General features: G+C 39.8%; 1 protein-coding gene across 6 annotated transcripts in view; it reads left to right on the top strand.

The window, feature by feature from the left end:
* Positions 1–14,243, top strand: part of TACC1 (transforming acidic coiled-coil containing protein 1) — a 62,172-nt gene extending 47,929 nt beyond the window's left edge. For all 6 annotated transcript variants that reach the window (XM_039463364.2, XM_010348735.3, XM_039463362.2 and 3 more), the window contains 5 exons: positions 2,355–2,398; positions 4,112–4,272; positions 5,103–5,209; positions 7,920–8,040; positions 9,159–14,243. In XM_039463364.2, the coding sequence (XP_039319298.1) occupies positions 2,355–2,398; positions 4,112–4,272; positions 5,103–5,209; positions 7,920–8,040; positions 9,159–9,227 (502 nt within the window). In that variant the 3' untranslated portion in view covers positions 9,228–14,243. The remainder of the gene's footprint in view (positions 1–2,354; positions 2,399–4,111; positions 4,273–5,102; positions 5,210–7,919; positions 8,041–9,158) is intronic.
* The last annotated feature ends 1,865 nt before the right edge of the window (positions 14,244–16,108 follow it).

Genomic DNA, 16,108 nt, shown 5'->3' with positions numbered 1-16,108 from the left:
GCCATGGCACCTGGTCCATAATACTTTTAAAAATTAGTTATGCATGATAGTTTCAAATTATGTAACCACCAAATAGATGATCGAAAGCTTGTTAACAAGAAACAAAATTGATTGACTTGAAATCGAAGTCTTTTAATTTTTCCATACTTTCTAGAAAGCAGAGTTCTGAGCCATGAAATAGCTAAAGATGAAATCAAAGTAGAGGAGGAAAAAAACGCATAAATAATTCACTTGTTGGTTACTGCCAGCAACCTCTTTCAACTTTTTATCGGATGAGAAGGCATAGGAATTATGTGTTTCTTACTAATTGGTTGATGGCATGCCCAGCAAATGCTAATACAGCAGTCCTCCAAGCAGCTCTGTACAACCGCATTGGCAATATCAGCTTTATTTTAGCTATAGCATGATTCTTCTTATCCTTCAACACATGAAAGCTTCCACAAGCATTTATTTTAAACCCTACCCCCAACTCCCTTCTATTAGTCAGCTTCCTCTTAGCAGCAGCAGGAAAGTCAGCTCAACTGGGCCTCCTTCCCTGACTTCCATCCACCATAAGAAGGTCCAACCCGTCTCAGCCCTACTCCACTCCAGCACTATAGTTGTAGCAGTTTTCATGCTCATCCACTTCTACCCTTTATAGAAAATAATCCATCAACCCAAACCTTGACATTATGTCTAGAGGCTGTTACCACCACCTTGTTAGCAATCTATGCTCTAACACAAAACGATATCAAAAAAATCTTAGCATTCGCCACCACAAGCCAGCTGGGCCTTATAATAGTCATAATTGGCATTAATCAGCCATTACCTAGCATTCCTTCACATCTGCATTCATACCTTTTTTAAAGCTGTATTATTTATGTGTTCGGGGTCCATCATCCACAGTCTCAGTGATGAACAAGACCCCTGAGAAATAGGACTATTCAAGACTTTACCCCTCACTTCCTCCTCCCTTATTATTGGCAGCCTTGCACTTACAGGCATGCCTTTCCTCACAGGCTTTTACTCTAAAGACCTTATTATTGAAATTGCTAGCATGTCGGACACCAACGTCTGAGCCCTTTCTCTTACTCTCACTGCCACTTCCTTAAAAGCTGTCTGTAGTGCCCGTATTATTTTCTTCACTCTAATTGGACAACCTCACTTCACCACTCTGATTATTATTAACAAAAATAATCCTTTCCTAATTAACTCAGTTAAGCACCTAACAATCAGCAGTATCTTCACTGAGTTCCTCCTCACCAACAGTATCATTCCTGTTTCATTCCCCTAAACAACTATATCTAGCTCTACCTAAAGCTCACAGCCCTAGATGTGACCACTTGAGGCCTCTTACTAGCAATGGAGCTTAATCTCATAACTAACAACCTTAAACTGAAATACCCGTTAAAGACATTTAACTTCTCCAATATATTAGGTTTTTATTCAGCTGAAATTCACTGTCCAACCTCTCAAGTCTATTCACAAGCCAAAATCTGGCTTCACTCCTACTAGACCTGATTTGACTAGAAAAGTCTGTACCAAAAACTTTTCTATGGTCAACACTTGAATGATTAAAAAACATTTAAAAATACCCCTCTAATTTGTTGCTCTTTTGTTATTTCTCTTTTGAGCATTTCCTGGGTGTAAGGACCTATGCTGGGCTTGAGGGAAAGGAAGGGAAGAGACATTCCTGCTCTTAGAAGGCAGTAGCCATCCGTAATAACCAACTTGGCTATGACGTCAAAAGTGATGGGGGCACCACCAGTGAGGGCAGGGGAGGACATGATGTTGCTCACAGAGCACCCAGCACTGGACTGAGTCAGAAGGACATTGTCACACTTCACTAGAAGAAATGTTAACCCAAAAGGGTGATCTTTAAAGTCTTCAAATAAGTGAAATACTTTTGGAATTAGGACACAAAATAAAACTTGTAACGGAATCAGAGGTAGAGCAGCTGAAAGGGTGGATTGGGGCCAGGAAAACCTAAAGTTAGATTACATCTCTTAGGAAGAGCCCAGAAGATGGTCTTTAACTTAGTTTGTAAAATACTGACTCGCCTAAGCAGAATTAATCCTTGCAGTATTCAAATAGGTGCAAAGAAAAAGTGAAGGCAGTTGTTTCTGTAAGTAAAATATAAGTTTGGTTAAACATAAAATCTTAACAGAAACCTTTTTTGAACCCTAAAAGGCCTTGTATAATTTGTATGATGTGAAAAAAAGAGAGAGAGAGAATGAGAGCCCCAAAGGAGATAAATGGGTTACATAAATGGTCAGTATGCATTAACGTGTTTAATTGTTTGGGGCAGCATTTCTCCAAGTTTCATTGTCTGAAAATCTTTCTCAGGTAATAAATTCTTTTTTTTCCTCATTTAGGAAAATTGTAGCTGAATATGAAAAGACTATTGCTCAAATGATTGGTAAGAAGAACATTTTGTTTTTCAAGGGTATGAGCCATAGGATCTATCTTAGTCTATTCAGGCTGCTATAACAAAATACTGTAAGGTAGCTAGCTTGTCAACAACAAACATTTCTCTTAGCTCTGGAAACAAAGAAGATCAAGGTGCCCACAGATGAGATGTCTGGGGAGGGCTCATTCCTCTTAGAAGGGGCTGGCCAGCTCTCTGGGGTCTCTTTTGTAAGGACACTAATCCTGACATAATCACCTCCCAAATCCCCCTCCATGCCCACTCTCACGCTGAACATACACATTGGAGATTAGGTTTCAACACACAGATTTGGGGTTGCAGGGGTGGCATAAACTGTAAGACCGTAGCCGGATCCATGGATGATTTTCAGACCATGTCAAAAACTTTTATTTGTCTGTTGCTTAAATACAGTCAAGTCTCATTATTCATGGGAGGTATGTTTTATAAAGTTGCTGCAAACACTGAATTAGTGATACTAAAGACTGCTTCTAGGGGAAAGACAGAGTTAAGAGTCCTGTGTCTGGCCCCAGCATTTTCACTGATTGATCAATATATAACCTTGTCTTATGTGTGTTCCTATTTAAAGACACCTTATTTAATATATATAGTTGATTCATTAACATTGAACTCACAGTCAGTGGCACTTTGGCTCAGGTCTGAACAGAGCTTCTGTAACATATGTATTTTAAGGCACCTCACTGCCTTCTTGTGCTTATGAACACTAGACAGCACTTTAGCACTGCCCTTGGAGGCCACTCGGAACAGTGAGGTCTCCAGCAAAAAGCACACAAATGCAAAAAACTTGGCCCTGAATAGACCACATGGAGAGCACTTGTTTGCAGAATGAATCAGGAAGGCAGAGTATTGCTTTGTTCACAGTCAGCTGAGAGTGTACACATCAGATGACTAAAGCACTTTTGCCACTCTGCACACATCCGCAAATGACCATGTAAGTCCAGGAGGATAGATTTTAGGATTACAAATAAATTTTAGCAAGTAGATGAATTTGGAAATACAGACTTGGTGAATAATGAGGGTCAACTGTAGTTAGGTTCATCCTAGAGGATGGCAGGCCTTGAATTCTGTGAGCATCGGTGGCCTGGTGACATCGCTAACGCCTGCTGGGAGCATCCTGTGTTTTAGTGCAGGGTTCTTACTCTAGTGCAGGTTTTAGTTTCTCTGCATCAGACCCCATAGTGCCTTTACAAAACAACAGGGATTGATCCTCCTGCGTTGAATTTAGAGTCTCTTCTCATCCATATCATAAGGATTGACTCCCTAAACCAAAGTCTGGCCATTCTCCACTAAATTACCAAAATGATATTTTCTACTCTCCACATCACCTAATGCCTTCCCAGCTCAGGGCCTTACCACAGCTGTTCTTCTCTGTGGAATATTCTCTTCCCAGGTAGCTGTGTGACTCATACCCTCATTTCTGTCCAGTCTCTGCTCATATCTCTTCTGAGGCCAGCTACTCTCTGTGCAATAACAACCCCCTCCCTTGCCCCCACTTCCCTTTACCCTGCCTTGTTTTTTCCCCATCACTTGTCACCACCCATCTCCCCCAACTAGAATATAAGCCATGAGAGCGGGAGCTCGGTCACATCCCCGACTGAGTCCCTACCACTGAGAACACTGCTTGGCTTCTGGGGAGTCTCTGTTTGTTGAATAAACATGCCATTATTTTTGACTTGTGATTCCCAGAAGATGAACAGAGGACAAGTATGACGTCTCAGAAAAGCTTCCAGCAACTGACCATGGAGAAGGAACAGGCCTTGGCCGACCTTAACTCTGTGGAAAGGTCCCTTTCTGATCTCTTCAGGAGATACGAGAACCTGAAGGGCGTTCTGGAAGGGTTCAAGAAGGTAGTGTGTTTTTTTCCATCTGCCTCCTGGTATATTTTCATTAGTGTATTTCCTTGGTAACCGGTCATCAAATACATACGCCAGAGGTGTGGGTATCCTTCTAAATAGGGGCTGAGGGTCTACTGGCCTGGTATCTTCGATTCCAGTGAAGCTGGATTTTTTCCACATTTTCCCTTCTTTGGTTGTTCAGGCATCCAGCCCACTTGGTGGCATGTCTTGTCTATTCCTCTCCTGCGTCAAGCCAGTAAGCCCCAGGCTTTGGCGTAGAGAGCATTGAACCCTCAGACCTCAGGCGAATTCTAGAAACATTCTTTCTGATAATTCACCTGTTCAATATTAGTAAAAGGGATTGAAAGGAATGCTATGTCACTGAAAAATTCAAGCTGCATATTCTAGAAGACATTAAGTATAATATTTCAAATTTAGCTGTAAATGTGCCTGTTGATTTAATTTAGCTTGACAATATCAACAAGACACAATTAGAGCAATGAAATGTCTTTACTTTCCTATTAAAATAAAAATGAAACTGGCCAGTTTATCAAGTATGGAAGTCAAATTGCCATTCAGTTTTGAATAACTGCCTTCCTGAAGTAGGCATATTGGTATAACTGACCCTTACCATAGGATACGGAAAATTAACATGAGGACATTATGTAGAATTTCCTCAGAATTACATGTACCTATTTCAAGTTACTGTAGAGTATGAATAAAAGGTATCTGAATTAATTAGATTTTTCCATTCTTTAAAAAAGGAAAACTCTGATTCATGGTAGATTACTAATAGAAGAAACAAAATGACCTGTTGATTTTCAATTTTTGCTTTGGAACAGAATGAAGAAGCCTTGAAGAAATGTGCTCAGGATTACTTAGCCAGAGTTAAACAAGAAGAGCAGAGATACCAGGCCCTGAAAATCCATGCAGAAGAAAAACTGGACAAGTAAGAGCTTGTAAATTCTGAATTTCACTTTTCATGATGTTGTGGGAAGACTGACAAAGGAAAAAAAATTCACTGTTTTGCAACTCCAGGTTGTATTGTACATGTGTGTTTTATCTCACCTTTCAAACCCTCTTCCCATTGTTAAAACATTAAAAAGCAAAAAAAGGTATACAGTACCCATCTCCACTCCTGCCCCCTTCCACTGGATTCCCACCTTTTTCTACACCAGGTAATCATCGTTATTGATTTCTGTTTTTTCTTCCTATTATAATTTTTTTTCTCCTTTTTTACATGATTATATCATACTTTACTGTTTTTGCTTAGCAGTATAATTTGATCTTTCCATCTCAGTCCAAGAAGAGCTTCCACCTTTTTTTCTAATAGCCACATGGTATTCCATTGTTGAAATGTGTCATTTATTTAACAGTCTCTTCCTGTTAGACATTAAAGTTAATTAAAATGTCTTGCTGCCACAGACAGTGCTGTAGTAAGTGACCTGGTAGGTGATCATTTTGCATGCCTGTGAGTTATCTTTATGATCTGTATGTTGGAAAAGGAATTGCTAGGCCAAAGCATATGTGATTTTATAATTATTATAAATGTTGTCAGATTGGCCCCATTAGACTTTTATCATTTTATATCCCTATATAATATATGAGAGCATCTCTTTTTTTCTACAGCTGTGCCAATAGATCAACTTTTTGATTTTCTGAAAATCTAATAGGTGAAAATAATATTTTGACATAGGTTTTTGTTTGTTTTTGGCAAGTAACAGAGCATCTATTTTAATCAATGTAACTTTGATTTGCATTTATCTTGTGAATGAAATTGAATATATTTCAGCATTCATTTATTAATATATTTGCTTTACTATGAATGACTCTATTCTTTGCCCATTTTCCTATTGTCAGTTTATATATTTTATAAATTAGGGACACCAGCCCTTTGTGATAAGCATTTTAAATAATTTTTCAAGTTTATCATTTGTCTTTTACCCCTGCCTATAGTGTTTTTTGATATTCAGAAATTTACTTTTATGTGGTGAAATGTGTTAGTCATTTCCTTTACAACTTCCGGATTCCTTGTCATAGTAACAAAGATTCCCCATGCTGGATAGAAAATATTCTCTCATGTTTTACTTATACTTTATGGCTTAATTTTTTTAATCCTTAAATCTAATACATTTGGAATTTATCCTGGGGAGTAGTATCCCACTTGATTTTTTTGTTCGTTTTTTTTTTTTTTTTTTTTTTTGAGACAAAGTCTCTGTTGCCCAGGCTGGGGTGCAGTGGCACAATGTTGGCTCACTGCAGCCTCTGCCTCCGGGTTCAAGTGATTCTCCTGCCTCACCCTACTCAGTAGCTAGGATTACAGGCACCCACCACCAAGCCCAGCTAATATTTGTATTTTTAGTAGAGACAGGGTTTCGCCATATTGGGCAGGCCGGTCTCAAACTCCTGACCTCAAGTGATCCGACCACCTTGGTTTCACAAAGTTCTGGGGTTACAGGTATGAGCCACTGTGCCCAGCCTGCAACTTGACTTTTTAACTAAAAGGTAATACATACTTGTACATTTTGCTGTCTAAATTTCTATTTGTAAAAACAAAAGTTCCCCTGTCCTCATCCCACTCCCATAGTATTGTAATTATGTTTCTTATGTGTTCTTCTCCATAGGTTATATAGATCCCTCTATGTGTTATACATAAGTTTATTGTATGTCCTTCTAGTCTTTTCTTTGTGTCTTTATAAATACTATGGTTTTGAACCTTAACTGTAAAAACTCTTTGCAATATTAGAGTCACATTAGACAAATTTCCTTTTTCCCTTAGTAGCAAGCATATCATGGCCATTTTTTCATGTCAGAATATATAGCTGAATCTCATTCTTTTTATTAGGTCATAGAACTATAGCATTTCTTTGTTGATGGCATTTAGACAGTTACAAACTTTTCTGTAGGTAACACTGCAGCAATCATCCTGTGCACGCACTGTTGTGCCAGGTGGGAGTATTTCTGTGAATATGTAACTGAAGGAGGGATGGCTGAGTTTGAGGGTGTGTACACTTTAAGTTATCCTGGGGACTACTGCATTGCCCTCTACAAGGCTGCGCCAGTTTTCATCCACCCATTGGCACATGAGCCTGCCTGTCTCCTTACATCTTAGCCCACACAGGATAAGACATCCTTGTAAATTTTTGCCAATTCGATCAATTTTTAAAGTTTATTGTTTTAGTTTATATGCCTCTGATTACTAATGAGGCTTTAGCATCCTTTCATCAGTTTACTGTCTGTTCATCAACTGACATTTATGGTTTTTAAGAAGGCCTTTCGCATCTCATTAATAAACTCACTTCTGGTAGACCCGTGTCTCACAGACGTCAGGGTTAGTATCCCAGCTCTAGCTGTGATCGTCTCCATAATTACCCAGTCCACTTTTGTACTGGGTTAAAAAAAATTCTAAGACTGTTGTAGAAACCATTTGCTAGTGAGACAGAAATTTTGAAGGTGTCTGTAAATTGAATTTTTATAAATTAAAATGGAATTATTTAGGTCACTGATTTTTGTTTTTTCTCTTACCACACAGTCATTTATTTGGTGCCTGTGCGGGGCCTGTGCCTCACAGATGTCAGTGGTTAGTATCCTGACTGGCTTTGACCAGTGACTAACCGTGTGCGTTTTGTCTCTTTACTCCACCCAAACACTGTAAACAGAGCCAATGAAGAGATTGCTCAGGTTCGAACAAAAGCAAAGGCTGAGAGTGCAGCTCTCCATGCTGGACTCCGGAAAGAACAGATGAAGGTGGAGTCCCTGGAACGGGCCCTGCAGCAGAAGGTACAGAAGGGGCCTGGTGTGGGTGGCCACAGAGGCGTTTGCTTTTCCTCCTCAGCGGTGATTGGCTTATGACAGATCTGGGTTAAGAGACTTTGGCTTTCTACTCAGACACTTCAGTCCAGTTCTTTTCTGAACTGATCCACGTGGAAACAAGTAAGTCAAACCATTAAATTTACAAGCACTTCATGTGGAAATCACCCACAAGCAGGGTGCAGAGAGGAAGTTGCGTTTTAACTGAAGTTCAGAGCACGTTCCTAGTTGGGGTCATGAGACTGCCTTTCTTTCTTTTTGTTTGTTATGCAATATATTAATATGAAGCCATCTTTCCCCTTCATTGCTTTAGATCAGTGGTTCGCAGTTGGGGACAGTTTTGCCCTCTGGGAGGTGTTAGGTGTTAAGTACCATCTGGAGATAGATTTGTTTGGTTGTCACCAGTGGGAGTTGCAGGAGGCCAGGGATGCTGTTAAACATCCTACAATGCACAGAACAGCTCCGGACCACAGACTTCCCCATCCTAAAATATCAGCAGGGCCACTGTTGAGAAACTGCTCTAGATAAATGAAAACCAGGACTAGCAACAATTCCTATTTCTCACTAAGCAATTTTTAGTTTTCCATTTTTATATGTGTCTGGTGTGTTTTCCTTACTGCATTTCCAATTATCTACTCATACCTGTACCATCCATTCATCAAGAGCAGGAGTTTTTATCTCAGGGTCTGATAGCCCCTAGAACGGTGTTCCCTGGGAGATTCAGACTCCAGCATCCTTGGAGATGCTGATGGATTGAGCAAGACTCAGATACTTAAGTTTTTGACAAGTACCTCAGATAATTTCTCTGATAACAAGAAAATTGGGGAACTAAGAGGTTCACAAGTTTCAGAGGGCTGGTGACTGTTCTCACCCCTTACTCAATTGAAGCATAATTTTGTGAGTACGTTTTTTGAGGAGAAGATGTGTAGCCTTTTTTTCTTTAAAGTATCTCTGATGTAGAAAAGTTAAGAATTACTGAATTAGGATATCTAGCGTAGGGTATGGCCAGACTTGGGACTAGTTAGCTGTATTTGCCTTTATTTCAAAATACAGAGTAGCCTGCATAATCCTGTCAATTTGTCTTTCAGAACCAAGAAATTGAAGAACTGACAAAAATCTGTGATGAGCTGATTGCAAAGCTGGGAAAGACAGACTGAGACTCCCTCTGTTAGCTCAGCAGATCTGCATTTGGCTGCTTCTCTTGTGACCACAATTATCTTGCCTTATCCAGGAATAATTGCCCTTTGCAGAGAAAAAAAAAAAAAAAACTAAAAAAAAAAGCACATGCCTACTGCTGCCTGTCTCGCTTTGCTGCCAATGCAACAGCCCTGGAAGAAACCCTAGAGGGTTGCCTAGTCTAGAAACGAGTGTGACCTGACAGTGCTGGAGTCTCCCAGTTCCCCGTACGAAGGTTCCCTTAGGCTGCTGAGTTTGGGTTTGTGATTTCTTTATGTTTAGTTTGTTTTAAAGTCATCTTTACTTTCCCAAGTGTGTTAAATTTGCAGCTTTGAGGATCCTCTTTGGGTCTTCACCACCTGTCTGATTTTTTTGTTACCTATTTAATCTTTTAATTTTTTTAAATATCAGTGGTTTTATTTAAGGAGACAATTTGGCCTAATCTTACTTCCAGTTTATAAACAAGAAGGGGCTCTGGGTGCCCTTTTACACACACTCTCACACACATACTTGTATATTTATAGATGCTGCTGCTTTTTTCTCTGAAGCATAGTCAAGTAAGAACTTCTCTATAGAAGAACATATTTCCTTAGATGTAAGACCCCATTTTGAAGTAGAGTCCTGACTCAGAACGCTAACTTAAGAATTGAGGGGATTAAAGATGCGAAGACCACAGACTTGGGTTTTCACAGAAGACTATTTGCCATGAAGTTTTGTTGCCCTGGTATTTAGGCACTGCTCAGCTTTAGTGGGTGTGGCCCCTTTGGGGCTAGTCCTCAGACTGAAGGTAGTGTCTGCTTTCTGCGAGAGAGCCGCAGTGTGGAAGTCCCTCCAAGCTAGGGTTTGGCAAATCTGCTCTAGAGTCATTTACTCTCCTCTGCCTCTGTTTGTTGATACAAAATCAACATTTAGTCTTCATTATATTTCTCTTTTTTGAGACGGAGTTTAGATCTTTCTATTTTAAATATGTGAAGAAAATCTACTTGTAAAAAGCTTAGCTCTTGTTTAATTAAAAGGTAACTGTAATACCATTACCAATTATAAGGTGAAGAAATGGGTTTTTTCTTCCCCAAATGTGATGCATTGTTCTTCAGCGGTTGAAAAGAAAAAAAATCAAAAAATACCTTCTAACTTAAGACAGAATTTTTAACAAAATGAGCAGTAAAAGTCAAGCGAAACACTCCAAAAGTCAGTATGTTTTGATATTTTTAAACAAAGACAGCTTGAATAATGGGTAGAGGAGTTCGAGGAGGAAGTCTGTACCACAAAGCCAAATTCCTCAAGCTCTTACTGGACTCAGTTCAGAGTGGTGGGCCATTAACCCCAACATGGATTTTTCCATGTAAATCCCAGTGAATTCCCTTTTATTTGAATAGGCAAACCTAAATCCATTCAAGTGTTTTAAAGCACTCTCCTATCTTAATCTTATACCCTGAAAGTCTTCATGGTGATATGCATTGTATTCCGTATATGTATGCTTTCCTACTTTCCTCGTAAAACTGTTGCATGATCCAACTTCAGCAATGAATTGTGCCTAGTGGAGAACCTCTATAGATCTTAAAAAATGAATTTTTCTTTAGCAGTGTATTATTCATACGGGTGCAATCTTTAGCCCCAGGGAGGTCAATAATGTCTTTTAAAGCCAGAAGTCACGTTTTACCAATATGCATTTATCATAATTGGTGCTTAGGCTATATTCTCAAGCCTATTGTCTTAACATTTTGTATAAAAAAGTACAATAGAAATTATCTGTCATTTGAGAAGTGGTTTGACAATCATTTGGGCATTGAAAGCTGTCACTGTGGTGTAATATGAATGCTGTCCTAGTGGCCGTAGTACCAAGAGCACGTGTTGCCTTGGTATAACTGCTTTCCTCTTTAGTCCTCTACAGCTAAAGAAGTTAATTTTGCATTTTGCAGAAAGAAACATTGATTGCTAAATCTTTTTGCTGCTGTGTTTTGGTGTTTTCATGTTTACTTGTTTTATATTGATCTGTTTAAAGTATGAAAGCCTTATAGTGGCCTCCACTATAAATTTCATAGTCATCTTTTTAAGCTTATTGGTTTAAGAAAGTAGCTATGTGTTAAACAAAGATGACGGCAGCCCTTCCCTAGCACACTGGTGGGAGGGGCCCCGTAAGAACCTGACCCCAGTGAATGAGGCTGATGCGCAGGGAGACAGGGAGCACCAAAGGACCCTCGCTAAGTGCTCCTTGCCCGGGCCTCTCAGCCGTGACTGTTACGAGGAAATATCCCCCATTCTAACTTAACAGATGCCTCCTCTTCAAAGAAAACTAAAATGTAGCTTGTACAGATCAAGAGAATATATTGGGCAGAATGAAGTATGTTTATTTTTCTTTAAAAATAAAAAAAAAGTTTTAAAACTCTGGAGAGTAAGAATATAGTATAGAGTTTGCCTCAACACATATGAGAGCCAAATAACGTACTATATAGGCAATAATAAATCCTGTTACAGAAGAGAAAAAGGGCCGGGCACAGTGGCTCACTCCCGTAATCCCAGCACTGTGGAAGGCTGAGGCAGGAGCATTGCTTAAGTCCAGGAGTTTGAGACCTGCCTGGGCAACATGGGGAACCCATGTCTCTACCAAAAATATAAAAATTAGCTGGGCGTGGTGGCACATGCCTGTGGTCCCAACTAATTGGGAGGCTGAGGTGGGAGGATCGCTTGAGCCTGGCAGGTCAAGGCTGCAGTGAGGCATGATGATGTCACTGTACTCCATCCTGAGAGATAGCAAGATCCTGTCTCAAAAAAGAAAAAAAGTAGAAGGCAGCTGCAGCTTAGATGGCGATTGGGGAATATTAGGTGATCCTGTTGAGCTTCTGGATCCAAAGCCATTTCTTTAGCTTTTGACTTTGCCAAAGTGTAGGTAGTTTTTATCCAGCAGTGTTTTAATTGGGGAATGCAACTTGAGGAGGCCGACTGAACAGTTTCCCCAGCGGCTGCCAAGGCAGTCACAGTCAGAGCTCTCGAGGTTGGAGAATCTCTTTTCAGCCACCTCCCAAACCTTTTGTTCTGTAAAACTGCTCTGGAAATACTGGGAAGCCCAGTTTTATCATGCAGTTTCTAGCTTCTTCAGACTTAACCCAAATTAGGAAGTGCAGAAGCACATGATGGTGAAAAACCAAAGATTTGGCAGCCTTCCCGAATGGTATGGGATCTAAGGGAAGATTTATGTTTCGTTTTGGAGGATAGCTCAAGTTGAATTTGCTTTCCAGACAATTACCCTTTTCAACCTACCCATACTTTGTACAACTCTCACACAAATACTTAGATATTTACTAGACAGCCCTGAGTTTGTTCTAATTATAAACAGGGAGAGTAAACTGCCCCCCCCTCCCCAAATGTTCCTGGGCTGGCTAAAAGCAGCCGGAGCAAAGCCCTCATTTTCCATAAAGGTGACAAAGGGCTCAATGGTCACTCTAAGCTCAAAAGTGGTTTTTAAGAGCAAGCTTTGGTAGTAGGTCTGTGTACACTGAGTTGGAAGTGATTCAGCACATTCTTTTTTAGTGGAGTAAAAGTCCTAAAGCCCCTTTTAACTTCCTTTTGGTTTTTCATTACAATTGGTAGCCACCTCATGAACTGTCTCTGACTGTTGTCCCTTTGAAGTCATGTGACTATGAGCTTGCTCTCTGACTTGCATTTCTGACTTAATCCTGTTGTTGGGAAGATAGAAACTCAGTGTTGAAAGATTACATGATTCAAGCAAGGGATTTTAGAGTAAAGATGTATATATTCTGAAGAATCTAAATGAAAACAGATTATTATTTGCTTATGAAAGAACAGTATATAGTCTGGGAATCCCAGAATGTCAAGCCAAAGGTCTAAAAAATCATCTTATTCAAATACTTTAATAAAGAAGTATTTCGAGGAGATATCTGTCCAAAAAGGTTTGACTAGCCTCCAGATTCCAGTTATTTTTAAAAAGCAATTTGCCACTAAATCCTGAGTCTTCATAGAGTAAAGGTAAAGAGACCGATATAACAGACTCTCCTCTCGAAGGATCTCCTCTGAATAGCAGCAGCAGCACTCTCCAGGGAAGACCCACCCCTAGTGCCAGAGCTCGTATCCTGGAGACTAAAGATTGCACTTGCCGTCGTTTTTTGTCCAAATGCAATCCCATTTCTGTGCCTCTTAGCATGCAGTTAGATTTGGACAAACAAGATTCCTAAGGAATGACTTTATTAACTATAATATGGTTACAGCTATTATATAAATATATATTCTGGTTATAGTTCTAATATGGAGATGTTGCGTGCAATGCTGGCCTGTGGCAGTCTGTGTAATGCTTTAACTTGTATGGAGGAGGCCAGGCTCAGAGCTGAGATGTGGTCTAAACCTTCCCTGTATCGATCCTTTATTTTAGAACTGTCAGGATGCTACTTCCTCCCCCTCTGTCTCTTAGTGGTATCTGAAATATACTCAAAACAGTAATTTCTTGGTCACATCATTAACTGCTAATTCTATGTTTATGAAGAATTTTGAAATGGACATATACAAATTTGAACTCTGAAAGCATCCTCAGTCCAGATACAGGGCAGCATGTAGGTGACCACACCACAGCCTCGCTCTCGGTCTTTCTCAGCCGTCAGGATAAGATCCAGGCATTTCTTTTAAATCTGAGGTAGCAGTAAACTTTTCAGTATTGCTGTTAGCAAGTGTGTGTTTGCCAATAGATACCCATTATACTAATGTGCCAAGTAAATGTTCATTGCACATCTGCTTTCACTGTGTCCCCACGGGTGCCATGAAGTGTGTGAGGAGCCCCTCATCTGGAGGGATGAGCGCTGTATTGACTACTGCTATCAGGATTGTGTTGTGTGGAATATTCATCTACATAAATTTTATATGCACAGTAATTTCCCTTTTTATATGTCAAGTAACTATTTGTAAAAGTTATACTCACAAATTATTATAATGATTACTAATATATTTTTTCCATGTTTCATTGCCTGAATAAAAACTGTTTACCACTGTTATTTGTGTGTGTGTGTGTGTGGTGTGGTGTGATTCTTTTCCTGGTTATAAGTTGTATCCCTGAATGTGAAAATTTATGGCAGCCCTGCTTTTATGAGCCCCGTATTTCAACCTAAAAATAGAAAACATGACATTTTCTCTACACTCATTTTGTGCATGTGGTTGGGTGTGTAACTAAAAACAAAACGTTGGAATTCAGATATTGATTCCCATGTAGATGTCGTGCCTTTGCATCTGTGCAAAGTTTTTAGCTGGGTGCTTCTTGGTTTTGCTTAGAGACTGGTTGTCTGCCCTAGCATTTTCCAGTTAAGTGTCTAAGTTACCCAAGCTTTCTGACTCCTTGAAGGACATGGGGTAAGGCAGAACTGTGTAAATAGTGCAGAGCAAAGAGCTGCTGTGTTTTGTTTCTTCTAGGTTTAACGTAGTACCAGGAATAACTTTTTAAATACTGGCCAAGCCAAATCTCCGCTTTAAAGGCATAGGAGATGGGGCAGGAAATGTGGGTTGTATTACAGGAAAAGATAAATTAAGAGGACGGTTAAGGCTTCATTTTACAGCTAGCAGGAGATCCACTTAGGAAAATCAGAGCACTATCACTTTTCTGGGACTTTCTTGCTGTGGCTAGTGGTCAAAGCATGACAAAAAACCCCAATCTAGCCAACTGAAGTCCTTTTACAGTGGAAACAGGCCTCATGGGAGAAGCAGTGAAGCCCAGATCACATGGCGTGTATGTCAGTGAACATTGTTGCCCTCACTCAAAATGAGGAAAAAAGACTTAATTGACACTTAGTTCTTTTCAAGCTCTTGAAATCCAAAAAATACCAGGTTTGGGTAGTGTTTATATCACTTTTTAAGTTGGTAGGCACTTAAGGACCAATGAAAATCAAATACTTTTTCTCAACATGTATTCATTCATTCACTCACAAATTTATTTGCAGAGCTTAAAGTGAAACACAAAAAGTTGGAGGGATAGTTAGCCAAAGAGAAATTGTTTTTACGTTTTATTAAAACAGTATTTAAATATAAATAATAGGGTAATGAAAATGATTCTTCCTGAGAATAATGCCATCCCTAGTCTACATTTCTCTTTTTTTTTTTTTTTTTTTTTTGAGACAGAGTCTTGCTCTGTCTCCAGGCTCAGCCTCCCGAGTAGCTGTGACTATAGGTACGCACCACCACACCTGGCTAAGTTTTGTATTTTTAGTTGAGATGGTGTTTCACCATGTTGGCCAGGATGGTCTCGATCTCTTACCTTTCGATCCACCTGCCTTGGCCTTCCAAAGTGCTGGGATTATAGGCGTGAGCCACCGTGCCCAGCTATTGTCTACATTTCTTGACAGAAAAAATGTAGGTGTGAGGTTGTTATCTAAGTGAGTTAATGCCTGAGGGTGGAGAGAGAGTGGTGCTTATGATTTTTGAGATTAACCCAAAGACAGGACTGTATTTTCTGCATTTTTTTTTTGAGACAGGTCTCTCTCTGCTGCCCAGGTTGGAGTGCAGTGGCACTATTTCAGCTCACTACAACCTTCACCTCCTGGGTTCAAGCGATTCTCCTGCCTCAGCCTCCCGAGTAGCTAGGATTACAGACACATGCCACCACGTTCTGCTAATTTTTATATTTTAGTAGAGACAGGGTTTCACCATGTTGGCTAGTCTGGTCTCGAACTCCCAAACTGCTGAGATTACAGGTGTGAGCCACCACACCCGGCTCTATTTTCTGCATTTCAAATTAACAAAATGTGCAAAGTTAACATGTGCAAACTCATAATCACAAACATTCAACTGTGAGACATTATATAGACCAAGAAGACATTTTTGTTTTAGACATCAAAAATGACAGCACAATTAGCTAAATGGTGCATTCAGG

The sequence above is a fragment of the Saimiri boliviensis genome, chromosome 13 (assembly GCF_048565385.1).
Source record: "Saimiri boliviensis isolate mSaiBol1 chromosome 13, mSaiBol1.pri, whole genome shotgun sequence".
In the NCBI taxonomy this organism is placed as follows: Eukaryota; Metazoa; Chordata; class Mammalia; order Primates; family Cebidae; genus Saimiri; species Saimiri boliviensis.
Note: the sequence above shows the minus strand (reverse complement) of the source record. Positions and strands in the feature narration are given on the sequence as shown.